General features: G+C 51.1%; 1 protein-coding gene across 1 annotated transcript in view; it reads left to right on the forward strand.

Moving 5' to 3' along the window:
- The first annotated feature begins 866 nt into the window (after positions 1-866).
- LOC138488342 (trafficking regulator of GLUT4 1) overlaps positions 867-14,816 on the forward strand; it is a 201,848-nt gene continuing 187,898 nt past the window's right edge. The window contains exon 1 of the mRNA XM_069615241.1: positions 867-1,645. Within this exon, the coding sequence (XP_069471342.1) occupies positions 1,250-1,645 (396 nt within the window). The 5' untranslated portion in view covers positions 867-1,249. The remainder of the gene's footprint in view (positions 1,646-14,816) is intronic.

Below are 14,816 nucleotides of genomic sequence, written 5' to 3' on the forward strand. Positions count from 1 at the left end.
TGGGGTGCACTATATTTTAGTATGAGGCAGGATTCTAGTGCAAACACCTCTATAAAAAAAATGAAGAAAGAAATATGAACACACGAAAAAAATAACCCTAAGGGAAGACACACTCAGGCTACATTACGGTGGCTTGAGATTGCCCCCCCCCCCCCAAACTAAAGAAAACAGCTCGAAAGGGGAGAAGGACCTGTACCGGAATGAGAGATGAAGAAAGCGGCCACGCTGGAGGCGCGTACAATGCCCACTGCCAGGCTCCGTACTGCATCGCACGCCCCCTAGCGGTCCTCGCCCAGCCTCCCGCGTCCGCCTGAGTTATTCAGGGTGTCAGGGTACATGTGTGCTTCTCGAAATGCAAAGCTTCCCAAACGTGCAATGCGTTTCCTGTTCCGTAAAATAAGAACTTAGCGGCCCGGATCAATGGGGTATGCATTTCTAACAGCGCCCTGACTTCGCTCACAGATCTCCGATTCCAGCAAAAGTGCATTTTGTGCAGAAACTAGGAAGGGTTTGGGAGTGGTGGGCGGGTGGGGGAGGGGGCGAGGGGGTCTCTACTTGTTCTACACGCACAGTCCCTCTATAAACACTTCATTGTATAGGCTGAAATCCTGCTGCATTAAAAAAAAACATCCTGGACGTGGATGCCAAGAAACCCGGCCATCCATCCTGGAGATCCAGGAGTCATTCGCCAGACCTGTGCCTCTGGGGGGCGTAAGCCTCTGGAGAAAGGTCCGGGTGCTTGAGGTAACGCACAGAGACACCCCAGCAGCAGCGCCAGCAATACAGGTCCTTTCAGACAGGGGAACCCCTAGCAGCGGCGGTGGGGGATGGGCGAGGGGGAGGTGTCGGGCTTGCCTCACGCGAGCATTTCAGCAGCAGAAGCTGCCAGGACTGTTCCACTCGGCTTCCTCTAGCGGCGCTGACGGGGCTTCGCTGACGGGGATTTGGGGGGAGCAGCGTTTTGGCAGCAATCACGCACACGCGCTTCAGCTGGAGGAGAAGAAACGTACTTAACAGGAACTCTCTCTCTCCCCCTTTGGTCCTTCGCCCCGCAGGAAGCAAGGAATTGTCTGAGTTTTTCTTCTAATGGGCAAACTATCTACAGCGTCCCCGAGCACGCTGCAGATTTAAGGCGCCTGCCCTCCACTTCCTTACGCACTCGCTGGCCCCGGGATGGAAAACTAGCACTCGGCTTGAGCGCTTATTTCTTAAAAAGCCCTGCCAGGCCTCACTTCCATCGAAACCCAGAATGGCTATCAACACCGATGCCCACTTTGACAAGGCGCTGAGCGAGTGCGCCAACGCGCAGCCGGCCGACTCGCAAGAGACCGAGAAACTGCTGACCAGCACCGTGAGCAAGGAGGAGAACGGCCTGAAGAAATCCTTCTCGGTCACCATGTCCAGCGAGAAGTCCATGGACATGGACCAGAACGGCCACGGCATGCCGTACAAGTCGGTGTCGGCCGGGCAGCTCGAGTCGGCGCCGCTCTCACCCTCCAGGATCAGTCTGGCCAGGGCGTCCTCCACGGCCACCACCAACGCCCAGGAGCAGGGGAGACCCACGGATTACCTCATTCTGGCCATCTTCTCCTGCTTCTGCCCAGTCTGGCCCGTGAACATTGTGGCTCTAGTCTTTTCCATTATGGTAAGTAACAAGACAAGGACTTACCCTCCTCACCTTATTAAAGCCACAGCATGATGAAAACCTTTTAAAAATAAAATCACCTATGTGTCCCACACCACATCCCACAGCGGATAATAAGGGCGTCCTTTATGTTTAGTTTAAAAGCCTATTCATCAGTTGCTGCTTTTGAATAAAAGGTGTGAACTTTTTATTGTGCACACAGAACGCATTATGTTAATTCCCCTTTTGCGACTCTGTGTATGCTGGCACGTGCTGATGGAGGCAGTTTTCAAAGGCGAAACAGTGAGGCAGTGTGATGTTGTTTGTTTGAGCTGGAAACTACTTCCAGAAATGCACACTGCAATGTAGTAAGGCATTGAATATACAGCTGCAACTCACCCTAGCGGGAGCTTTTAAATGGCTCGGCTTTTTTGACTGCTGCATGAAAGTGAATCTCGGTTGCCAGCTGTTCTGCTGTGCAAGCAGCCCCCAAACCTAGCGGCGTTTCAGACAGCGGCGTCCTCTGACGCGTAGAGTGGCGATTTATCCTGGGTGTAGGCGAAGTCCAATATCCCCAGTTTCCCTCTCCACCACTCCTGCAATCGGAGCAATGTGGAGGCTGGGGTGGGAATCAGAACATCGCATGCGGTGCGCACATGTGCCAAATTCCCATACTGTTGGGAGGAGAAATGCATTCCTTCACCAACGATGTTCTGGGGGCGTTGCCCCCTAGCATGAGTCTTCGATTCAGTGCTGGTCCGTGGGGTGTACGTTAACTTGACCCTTTGATGGAAGCCCGATTCTCCGCTCGTCTTTTGACATTTCACGAGCCGGGCGCAGACAGAGCCCAATTCGAACTCCGCTCCATGGCGCTGGCTTCAGAGCTGTCCATGGTGCTGAAGTCCGAAACCCGTTGCAGAGAGTGCGAAAAGACCGAGGTGGGTCCAGCAAAAAGCCGACTCGGCGGGCGAGAGGCTCAAAAAGGCAACGGGCTGCTGAAAAAGGGAGGGTTTTCGAGATTTGCAGGGGGCGGGTGGGGCAGACCCCACCCTCTCCTGACAGGATACGGCCGCCTCTGCAGCAGCAGGGCTCACCCTTCAATGCATCGAGGCATTCAAACACAACAGAAGCCAATTCAAAGCACAAACACACCTCCCTGGTTGCTGCAGAGTGGTGCCAGAAGGGGATAGGGGCGGAGGGGGGTGGGGGGAGGGGTGGTGCTAGGGGGGCTCTCTACCTATCTAAGGGAAGAGGTTTTCCAAATGTTGTGCCAGCAGCACATTAGGGAGCACAACGTTGTGGTCCAGAAGAGGCTCGATGTAGCGAGACCGCAGCTGTTCCTTTGGTTGTGCAAGGAGTCCTGCTGCAGGGGGCAGACCGATCCCTTTGAGCCATCTTCCTGGGATGGGAAATTGTGAACTGCATGGTACAAGCATATCCCTGCAGCAGGCACCTTAACATCAGGAGCTACCTTACTTGGATTGGTATCTGACATGGTATATACTTTCGGGGGATGACATAACATGTAACACACCTTTTTTGATAGACATCTCTTCCTTCCATTATTACTAATATTATTATCATTCTTAGGGTATTTATAGAGAGCCGACCTGGCTTTGGGGAGCAACTGAGCGTTTTATAATCATAGGGGGAAGAACATGGCTAGGGAAGCAGAAGAACTAGGGACTGGGGATCCCACAACAGGGGCGGGCGGGCAATTTGTCAGCAATGGATCTACAGACATCCAGGGGAGGAACCAGTGGGGATCAGATCCCTCAGGGTGGGGAGTCGAGGGTGTGCGGGCCTAGGTGTTAGGAGGGTCTGGGGCTCCTTCCTGACCTCCGGGAAGGAGCCAGGTATATTTGGAGATCAGTGGAAAGCTTGACCAGCCTGTTAGGGCGCTCCTCTAGTTACCAAGATCACACCTCTTTGAAATGTTGCTTCTGCTTCCTAGGCCGCCACCAGCCTCTGATATGGCGCAGCCCTCAGATATTGATTCGGGGCTCTTTAGCCCCGCCTCTCCGCCCTTGTTCTTCCGGCTTAATGCACTGGTTATCAATTCGGGGGTGGGCGGGGAGTTGCAAGGGGACAATGAATGCAGAATCTAAATGGTCGAGAGGGGGGTCTCAAAATCAGTCTCAAAAAATATAAAATGTCCTTTTTGAAAGCATCGCATAACATTCATCTGGAGTATTTATTTTTTTATTTTTGGATGTATAGAGCGCACTACAGCCCACAGGCATCGAGGCGCTATGAACACATATTGCGTGTAGTGTCGCAGGGGCTTCTCCCGCCGCAGGTGTTGTCGACAGGACGGCAGTTTTACATATGAGACCAGATTACATATATCAGCCTTATATGAGGGTGCGACCATGCAACGGGGACATACAACGCCGCAGCTTTTATTTAACACATTTACAACACGCATATTTACAAATGCAGGCACAGGGAGAGCACGTGATTTCTATGGAGCTACATGACTCATCACATGTTGAGACCCGAAGAACCACTCGTGCATTTCTCAATCTGCCGATTTCATGTGCATTTCCTCTTTACGGTTTTCACAAAGCGCCCCGAAGTATGTGAATTGTGACATGGCGCCTCTGTACCAATCGCTTAAAGATAAACACGCGCAAAAAAAACAATAATGGAGAGACCACGCGAGGCTGTGAATCTACCCCCTTAACGGTCGCGTGCCGCCACAGCAGCGCCACACCCACCCACGGTGCACTTAGCTAATCATTTGTGGGCATTTTTTGGAAAGTGCACGAATGATGGTCAGTTTGACTTGGTGCTGCGGGCGGAAGCACTATGCACACTGAAAGGTTACCACAAAGGGGGCCAGCCTTGTACTGCATTTAGACATCCAAGGAAATAGCATTTGGGAAACCCCCCTGCAGCATTTGGGGAGACCCGCCCGGCCCCCCATTCAGTGTCCAGGGCAGACAGAGCAGTACACGCACTCCCCCAGGAATGCCGCCTGCTAAGGGGGCAGGCTGGAGGGGTGGGCGGGAGATCGATACGCGCCTGCGGTTATTCACCGAGTGGAGCTGTGGCGGAGATGGATGGCCCCATTAAATGCCTCGCTGAGAGTTTTCGGAAGACTCTGTTCGGACTAATTACGCTAGAAGCTTTTGTGCTGCACTGGCCCAGGCCAGCATCGCAGGAGAATAGAGTGCATGAGGTTTTTGCGGGGCTGTTTGAATCCACCCGTCTCTGGAATTAAGGGGTTATGGGAGGATGAGACTCAAGTGACATGAAGACAGAGCCGGCCCCGAGGCATGGGCAGTCTGTGCGGCAGCCCAGGGCCCCGCTGTCAGAGGGCCGGCTGAGGCATGGGCAGTCTGTGCAGTGGCCCAGGGCCCCGCTGTCAGAGGGCCGCCCCAGAGGCATGGGCAGTCTGTGCAGTGGCCCAGGGCCCCGCTGTCAGAGGGCCGCCCCGAGGCATGGGCAGTCTGTGCAGTGGCCCAGGGCCCCGCTGTCAGAGGGCCGGCTGAGGCATGGGCAGTCTGTGCAGTGGGCCAGGGCCCTGCTGTCAGAGGGCCGCCCCAGAGGCATGGGCAGTCTGTGCGGTGGCCCAGGGCACTGCTGTCAGGGGGCCGCCCCCGAGGCATGGGCAGTCTGTGCGGTGGCTCAGGGCACTGCTGTCAGGGGGCCGCCCCCGAGGCATGGGCAGTCTGTGCGGTGGCCCAGGGCCCCGCTGTCAGAGGGCCGCCCCGAGGCATGGGCTGTCTGTGCGGTGGTCCAGAGCACTGCTGTCAGGGGGCTGCCCCCGAGGCATGGGCAGTCTGTGCGGTGGCCCAGGGCCCCGCTGTCAGAGGGCCGCCCCCGAGGCATGGGCAGTCTGTGTGGTGGCCCAGGGCACTGCTGTCAGGTGGTCGCCGCTGAGGCATGGGCAGTCTGTGCGGTGGCCCAGGGCCCAGCTGTCAGAGGGCCGCCCGAGGCATGGGCAGTCTGTGCGGTAGCCCAGGGCCCCGCTGTCAGAGGGCCAGCTGAGGCATGGGCAGTCTGTGCAGTGGCCCAGGGCCCCGCTGTCAGAGGGCCGCCCCCCAAGCATGGGCAGTCTGTGCGGTAGCCTAGGGAACTGCTGTCAGGGGGCCACCCCCGAGGCATGGGCAGTCTGTGCGGTGGCCCAGTGCCCCGCTGTCAGAGGGGCACCCCCCAGGCATGGGCAGTCTGTGCGGTGGCCCAGGTCACTGCTGTCAGGGTGCCGCTCCGAGGCATGGGCAGTCTGTGAGGTGGGCCAGGGCCCCGCTGTCAGAGGGCCGTCCCAGAGGCATGGGCAGTCTGTGCAGTGGCCCAGGGCCCCGGTGTCAGAGGGCCGCCCCCCAAGCATGGGCAGTCTGTGCGGTAGCCCAGGGCACTGCTGTCAGGGGGCCACCCCCGAGGCATGGGCAGTCTGTGCGGTGGCCCAATGCCCCGCTGTCAGAGGGCCACCCCCCAGGCATGGGCAGTCTGTGCGGTGGCCCAGGTCACAGCTGTTAGGGTGCCGCCCAGAGGCATGGGCAGTCTGTGCGGTGGGCCAGGGCCCCGCTGTCAGAGGGCCGTCCCAGAGGCATGGGCAGTCTGTGCAGTGGCCCAGGGCACCGCTGTCAGGGGGCCGCCCACAGGCTCCATTGCCTGCCTCAACTTTAACAAGAATATTGTTTTAATGGGGGCTCTGCGGCTTCCATGTACTAAGGTCGCGTGAGGCCACAGTGTCGCCTCCCAACCCCCTGTGGCTCTCTAGAGACCAACACCCACTCCCAGAGGCTCATCAGACGCTGCAGGCTCCTTAATGACTACTTAACACTTTCTTTCTTCAAGCAGCACATTAAAGTGGGGGCAATTTCCATGTGCTAGCCCATTTTAGAGGCCATTGTTTTGGAGGAGATATTTGTAACGTTTTTGTGCTAAGAAATGCAAATAGGCCTTTTCATTCTGAAAGTACCACAGTTAGCTGCCTAAATCTACGCTCTCCTCCAGATCAATTACAACATATCAAACAAAACAGTTTTAAATTAGCTACATTATATTCAGATGTTCATATTTAATGCACCAAAAATAGTTTATTTTTGGTAGCTTGTGACATTTGCCTCACATTATATATGAACCCTGCATTTGCCAAACAATGAAACACAAACAGGTAACCTTTTCACACAATACATGTTGGTATACGTCTTGAAAAGACAAAGGACATATTTTGCCTTTTGATGAATTGCATTCTAGTATTTGCAGTCTCCCAGTCAAGATGGCGTATAAGCCATGATGGTACACTTTTTGCTTAACATATTTGTGTCAGTATTTATATATTTGAGTGGGTGCCTTATTATGGAATGTGTACTTTTCAAGTCATCTTCATAAAGCAGGGTATTGTTGAAAGCCAGACATTGGGTTGAGGAGGGGAAATGATGAGAGAGCAAGTGAGTCCTGAATATTTGCACAGGATGTGCAAAGAGAGGTTGCAATACTGGAGACCGGTGCAGTTAGTTTCTCTGATTGTGGGCATGTGCTGCTTTTCAGGGCACAAGTAAAGGATACATGTGAGCGGACAGTAACATTTTTCAGAGGGCAGGCGCAACCCCCTTTGGTGTATTTGAGGTCAGCAAGCTTGCTCAAGCATCTGGCTACCAGGATTTCACCCACGTTGCAGTGGCGTAACACAACATTTTAGGCCCCCCCCTGTTTGCCATGCTGAGGCGGACCCCACCCCACCAACCCGGCAACAAATCACGCCACACTCTGGGCCGGCCTAGATTACCACCCTTGCGCAATACGCACAAACGTGCTGCTGCAGGGGTACGCCGCACGCTGCACTAGGAGAAAGATGTACATATGTGCTTTAATGCAGTATATAGCACACTTTCTGAGAAAAATTGGTTAAAATGCCACAGCATTTGCAATTGTTTTGTAGGATAACACCAATCCAAAAATCCAATACATCGCAAGTCACCAACAATACACAGGAACATTAATGCTTTAATTAATATAATGCTTTGCTATTAAAAATGCCATGCCTCCATTTAGACATACCTAGACTGGCAGCACCCAAATGCCCCAAACTAGCCAGGTAATTACACTTAGCAGGACTGCTTTATCAGAGATGCCCAGTTGAAAAAAGTCCTGCCAAACTGAGGAATGGCTAGACTGCCTGCACCAAAATGCCTCTCTAGCCACTAATACCACATATCATGCCTGCTTAGCCTGGACATGAATGACATTATGATTTATCGCACAATCCCCGTCCCACCCCAGATCCCACACATCCCCTCTCCCTCCCAGCACCTGTCCCAACCCCAAAATCAGTTTCTCAGCCCAGATTTACCTCCACGTCCAGTACTGGGGCGAGGAAGAATAGGGATATGAGTAATAAAGATTACCAATAGTAACCACCAAGGGATTAAACTCAAGTAGTGGCCCAACACCATTGAGCTGACAGGGCTTCAGCCCCCCTTGAACTCCCCCATGACATTTTGGGCTATTTTGACTCGACCTGGCTAACCTACAGAGCCGTTGCCGGACAGAACAGGACACAGATGTTAAACAGCACCTGGGCTTCCCTGTTAACAAAGGCCCAGCAATTACGAACGTAAATCATTTCACTGTTAGTACCTGCATCCAAATGTATAATTTGTCAGGCAAATTGAATTCTTGATGTGGGTTTAGTACTTGCATGCCACAGAAGTGATTGGAAGGATAGGGAGGGGACAGGAGACCACTTATTCCCACAGAAGTCCATATGTGGGTGTTTTCAGACTTAAAGGAGGGAGTTAACTGCTTGTAACATTGAAGCTGCACTAGAATAGTCTCATTAGAAGGCATAAAGAAGTTAGATGCCTCACACAAATAAGTTTGCCCCTCCCCACCGCTCGTGAATTTAGCACCTCTCGCAACATTTGAAGGGTTAGCCTCCTGAAATGTAGGTTTTGTTGTGCCCCTGAACACAAACACACACCATTCACCATACGCACACACACCCAGCCACCCATACATTTAAGTGCACACCCTTTCACCATACAGGCACACCCAGGCAGCCACCCATACATTTAAGTGTGCACCCTTTCATCATACAGGCACACAGGCAGCCACCCATACATTTAAGTGCACACCCTTTCACCATACAGGCACACCCAGGCAGCCACCCATACATTTAAGTGTGCACCCTTTCATCATACAGGCACACAGGCAGCCACCTATACATTTACGTGTGCACCCTTTCACCATACACTCACACAGGCAGCCGCCTATACATTTTAGTGGGCACCCTTTCATCATTCAGGTACACCCAGGCAGCCACCCATACATTTAAATGTGCACCCTTTCACCATACACTTGGCACGCAGACCCAGCCACCCATACATGTAATTGTGTACCCTTTCACCATACACTCACACAGGCAGCGACCCATACATTTAAATGTGCACCCTTTCACCATACACTTGGCACGCAGACCCAGCCACCCATACATGTAAATGTGCACCCTTTCACCATACACTTGGCACGCAGACCCAGCCACCCATACATGTAATTGTGTACCCTTTCACCATACACTCACACAGGCAGCCACCTATACATTTAGGTGTGCACCCTTTCACCATACACTCACACACACACACCTCATGGGGTTGAGGGGAGCCCTATTACTTCAAAAATAAATTGTTTCTTTTTGAAGTCACTCCGACTTCATAAAGAAATTATTTCCGTTAAGGACCAAACCATAATGGAAATAATTTCTTTATGAAGGCAGAGTGACTTCAAAAAGAAACTTTTTCTTTTTGAAGTCATAGAGCTCCACCCACCGCATGACATTGAGGCCTCCAGCCTAGCGACTTCCATGTCATGGGGTGTTGGGAGCCCTCAGACTTCAAAAATAAATACTTTCCTTTTGTAGTCACTCTGCCTTCATAAAGAAATTATTTCTTTATGAAGGCAGAGTGAATATAAAAATAAAATAAAAAAGTGTTACCTTTTTTAAGTTACACCAGTGCCAGTCAGGTTGTCATGTTTCCAGTGCAGACACATAAAATTATCATGAAAGCACATGCTCGTATTGGGATTTTGTTTTCCCGGGAATATTTCATTACATATTGCTGGGTTTAAAAGGTGAGCATCTTTTTTACTTTGCCAATGTATTTATTGGAACATTTCCTTTCTCAGGTTATTTTTCTGTTGTTGATGACTTTTTTGAAAGGCCAGTGCTCTTTCGTCTATTGCACTTTCTTCTAAGGGGAAAGGTCAATCTTTCACTTTAAGATATGTTGACTTACTGTGCATATATTCTTGGGTGCCAGCTTTTGATTTTTTCGATATGGGGGTAAAAGTTCCCACTCTGATTGAAGTGGAGGGAGCTGTTCTCATCTCCATGTCAAAACACCACATTCTACAGCACATGTTGCCGCAGGAATAGGAAAGAAGACATATGATTTACAGGAGGGTCTAAATGTATAACATCTCAGCAACACTCTCCTAACCCGCTCAGTTGCCTTTGCAACTTTCTGCTATAGGATCCCCTGCTATTCTACAACGGCATACAGTTTTGGCCTGCTCACCCTCTCCATTCAAGGCTCAGGGGGTACATTAATAAGGCTCAATTCTCATTTTGTAATGAGCAGCCCCTGATAAACATAGGGCCTCATTACACGGATGGCAGAGAACCATGGCGCTAATAGCGCCATGGTTCATGCCGGTAAAATACCGGCACCGCCTTGGCGGAAAGGGGAATTACCGCCCCATTCCAAGGTTGGCGGGGCGGTAATTCCCCCTTCCACCATTGCCCTTCCCCAGTCCCATTTTTGCCCCATAGGGCATAATGGGAATGGGGAAGGCGCTAATTACGGTACCACAAATTGTTTGATTTTTACCACCTGCAAAAAGCAGACGTTAAATTCCCCAACCCGCAAAGGGACCTCGTAGTAAGGCGGTAAGGATTTACCAGTACCGGTAAAATACCGGTACCGGTAAACCCTTACCGCCATCCGTGTAATGAGGCCCATAGTTATTATTTGCTTTTTTTTTACAGTCAAAATAATCCTTATCTGTAGCTTCTGATATGAAAGCATATTGCTAATTGGGACAATGTTTATCAATCGTTTATTTTTACATTTGTAAAGCGCACTAAGCCTGTAGGCATCTAGGCGCTAGTATTGTCCAGATATACAGAAAATAAAAATAAAAACAATCGTAAAACATCTGCAAAAACAACAGATTTTTTGGTTAGCAAAACACAATCACCATATTTTTGTAATGCCTTCCACAGATAGTGTTTTCTAACCAAAGTTTCAAAAAGACCTTTTGCAAACACCAATTCTACCAATTACATCTGGGGAGAGATGTGTTCAAGTTAACTGAATTGCAGACTGCTCACAAATCCCGGCTTCGTCATTTAACCAAAGTGTGTGCTCCCGAGCAAATCCTTTTATCACATTATGCCTTATCTGCCAACATTAGAAGTCTGTACAAGGTATTCAGCTGTCGGCTACTTCAAAAAAGTGCCATTGCCTCATAGGTCTATAATATGAACAATTCATATACTAGACGTCACAGTGTATTTGTCTACTAGTTTAAGCATGGCAACATGTTTCTAATTTAACTTTCCATGATACCTTTGCGTACTAAAGACTCATTCTGTGATATCACTGATATCACTATTTATTCCACTTTGGGGCCCACACATCTTTTGCCACCCAGGGCCCTGCAACTCCTAGGGCCGGCCTGCATGAAGAAACTGTGTTGATACCATATGTCAGTGAGCTAAGCACTGCCTATTAATGTGTATCCAAGCTTCAAGTGACACCTTCAAATACCAGCTGCCCTGAGATAGTCTTTCAAACGTCATTACTTTCATAAAATGATTACTCTTAAACTGGAAAATATAATATCATCAGATATTGATACCAACACCCCTGGCCTGTCTACTTCCATGTGCAAAAACATCAGAGTCCTAGTTTAGTGCCCAGCGTTGGCCCTTGCTGTCATAATACAACCAGTCCCCTGTGTGAAGCAGGGCTTGGCGACCTGGGATGTCTCATACCCCTGACTTGTCTGCAACTGTCTTGCTGCTAGGCCGCCTGGTCAGTTCATCATGCATTGTGCAGTTTCTCCGTGCATTGCAGTTTCTCTGTTTCTCAACCCCCTTTCCAACACTCTTCTCTCTCCCTCCATGGTGCTCTCCATCTCTCCTATTTACTCTAACTGCTACTCTATGACTTATCCTACATCTCGAAGTCTGTAAGGAAACATTTAAAAAAAAGATCTCCTAGTCTCTAATCCAGGCCTGCTCATCGCTGACACCTACATCAATGCTTCTTCCAGGCAGACTGACACAGACATCCTCTTTGCTTCTCCCTCTCCGGACCTATGGACTCCCCACATTGTCTCTGTCCTCTCCCCTTTCTCTTTGTCACCCATTAATGGTGGCACCAGATGGGAAGTATTCTTGGCTGGCTTCTCATCCTCTAGGTGCATCATTAATGTCTATCAGAATGGCACTGTCATGGCCCAGGGTGCTCAGCCCAACCTCCTCCTTCTTGATAGGCGTCTTCTGTCTCTCATCAACTTCCTCCCTTCTCCTGCCACACTTCTGCCTACCTCCCCACTTGCCCCTTCCCCACCAGCGACAGACATATCACATCCCCTGTACCACTCCTCGGAAGACCTTCAAAGGTGGCAACCAGCTTCACCTAGCTACCATCCACTCTCGCTCTGCTGTTAAATACTCCTCTCATATCTATCTCCTTCTTGAAGACAGTGACCTTGATGTTTTCAATGGTTCATTGCCAGCACTGTCATTGCTTTTGACACTCTCTCCCTGAGGGCTACAAGATCCTCTCTATGCCGAGGCCAAACAGGTCTGGAGGCGTAGTGGCATTGATCTTCCCTGAATGGGTCCCTGCTACTATCATTGCCAGTCCTACTCTTCCTTCGAATGCTCTTTCTGCAGGCTTGGTGTCTCTCCAACCCTCTTGTTGGCTCTCGTCACCATCTATAGGACCCCTGTTCTGGTCTCCCTCTTCCTCTCGGAGTGATCTGACCTCACCTCTTCTCTTCTTGCCTCCACCTCCAAACTTCTCCTCAGCGACTTCAATATCCACCTTGACTCTCCTGATTTGGCCACTGGACTCTTCCACAGCCTCCGTGACTGTCTTTTCCCTAGCATTCATCCCTCCGGTCCAACATACTCAGCTGGACATACCTTGGATGCTCTCATCTCAGCAGACATCCCCATCTCCAACCCTCTCACTACACCACTCTCCTTGTCTGACCATGCTCTCCTGTCCTCTCACCTTGATCTCTTAGGTCCCACAGCTAAACCTTTGACTGCACAGCCAGTCTCCTTCTCCATCATTTGACCGATGAAGCGAGTGTCAGTTGCTGCCTTTGCCGCCACTTGCATTCCCCCTCCCACTCCTGCCATGGACTGGCACACTGACTCTGCCCTTGCTAATATTCACCTCACTATCACCAACACCTTGGAATTCCTTGCCCCTGTCATGGGGATTGGCATGACGCCTGCCTCCAAGCGTAATGCGTGGTATGACTCTGACCTAGCCTCTCTAAAACGCAAGTGAAGAGTTGCTGAGCGGAAGTGGTGGGTATCAGGCACATCCTCTGACAGACTCGCTTGCCACCTGCTCCACAGGCAATACAGACTCCCCATCCACTTGAAGAAGAGGGCCCATACCCATGCCCGCATCTTTGGGGCCAGTACCAACACGGGCGAATTGTTTAAAATCTGCAAAGAACTCGCCAATCCTACTACAGTCTCCACTTCTCCCGTGCCATCCCTGGCCCTCTGTACTTCACTGCCCTCCCACTTCTTAATCAAAACTCAGGACATCCTGTCCTCACTCTCCTCTACTCCCCTTCCTCATTCACCCCCCAGCTCTCATGCCTCCCTTGGCCACCCTCGCCCCTTCCCTCCTACTGTCCTCTTTCTCACTCATAGCACCAGATGAGGTCTCTAGACAAGTCCTCTCTATGAAAGTTTCCTCCAAACAGGTGCTCACCTGATTCTCCAGAACTGTCAAGGACAACATTCCCTCCCTTGCGCCAACCTTGGTCGACTTCTATAATCGCTCCTTGGCCACTGGCTCTTTCCCGCTACCCCTAAGCACTCCCTTCTGCATCCTCTCCTCAAAAAGCCCTCTGCTAACCCCTCATGCCTGGCTAACCACCACCCTATCTCCATTACCCCCTTCCAGGGCACACTCCTAGAGAAGCTGGCCATCTCCCAACTGATCCAAAACTCTGCATCTGTTGGTTGTCTCCACGACCACCAGTCTGGCTTCATCAGAGCAGCCAGAGGCATGGAAACTGCTCTACTGAAAACCCATGAAGACTTGCTCTCAAATCTTGATTCCAACTCTCCATCAATTCTTTTCCTTCTGGATCTTTCCTCTGCCTTCGACACAGTCAATCATGGCACCCTGACAAATCGACTCCATGACACCCTTGGCATCACAGGCCTGGCACTGGACTGGTTGACCTCCTTCCTCTTTGACCGACCTTCCCAGGTTCAACTTGGCCCTTCTCGCTCCCCTATCTCACTCTCCACCTGTGGCGTCCCTCAAGGCTATGTCCTCTCACCATGGCTCTTCAACATCTACCTTGCCTTTCTGGGCCCACCTGATCTCCTCCTTCTCTCCTCACTTCCAGTGTTATGCAGACGACACGCAGCTCTCATTTAAGCTTCCCTCCACTGCCTCCGCTTCCTCCTCTCTCATCCCTGACTGTCTGTCTGCTATTCAGGCATCTATGCTTCCAATGATCTCTGCCTTAATGCCAGTATGACTGAGATCCTTCTCATTGGGACCCACGCTCCCTCCTTCCCTCCTACCCACTGGCCGCCCTCTGTGGGCCACTTCCCTCACCCTCTTGTGAGGCAAAAAACCTTGGTGTCATCTTTGACTCCTCTCTCCTTCTCCCTTCACATCCCAGACCTTGCGAAGAAGGCCCATTATCAGCTGTACTTCCTCAGAGGCAATATTCCTTTTGTCACCTTCCTTAGAAGCTCAATGTCTCTAGAGCTCTGGCACTCTCTTGGCTGGACTTCTGCAACATCCTCTTCCTCAATCTTCCTTTATCCTCCCTTCGCCCCCTTCAACTAATCCAGAATAGGACCGAGCGACATCCTCCGCCTCAAGCCCAGGAACTGCAGCACTAAAATCTCTCCACTGGCTCCTGGTTGCTGCTAGGATCAAGTTCAAGACCCTCT

Source organism: Ambystoma mexicanum, chromosome 9 (genome assembly GCF_040938575.1).
Source record: "Ambystoma mexicanum isolate Mex_15411 chromosome 9, UKY_AmexF1_1, whole genome shotgun sequence".
NCBI lineage: Eukaryota > Metazoa > Chordata > Amphibia > Caudata > Ambystomatidae > Ambystoma > Ambystoma mexicanum.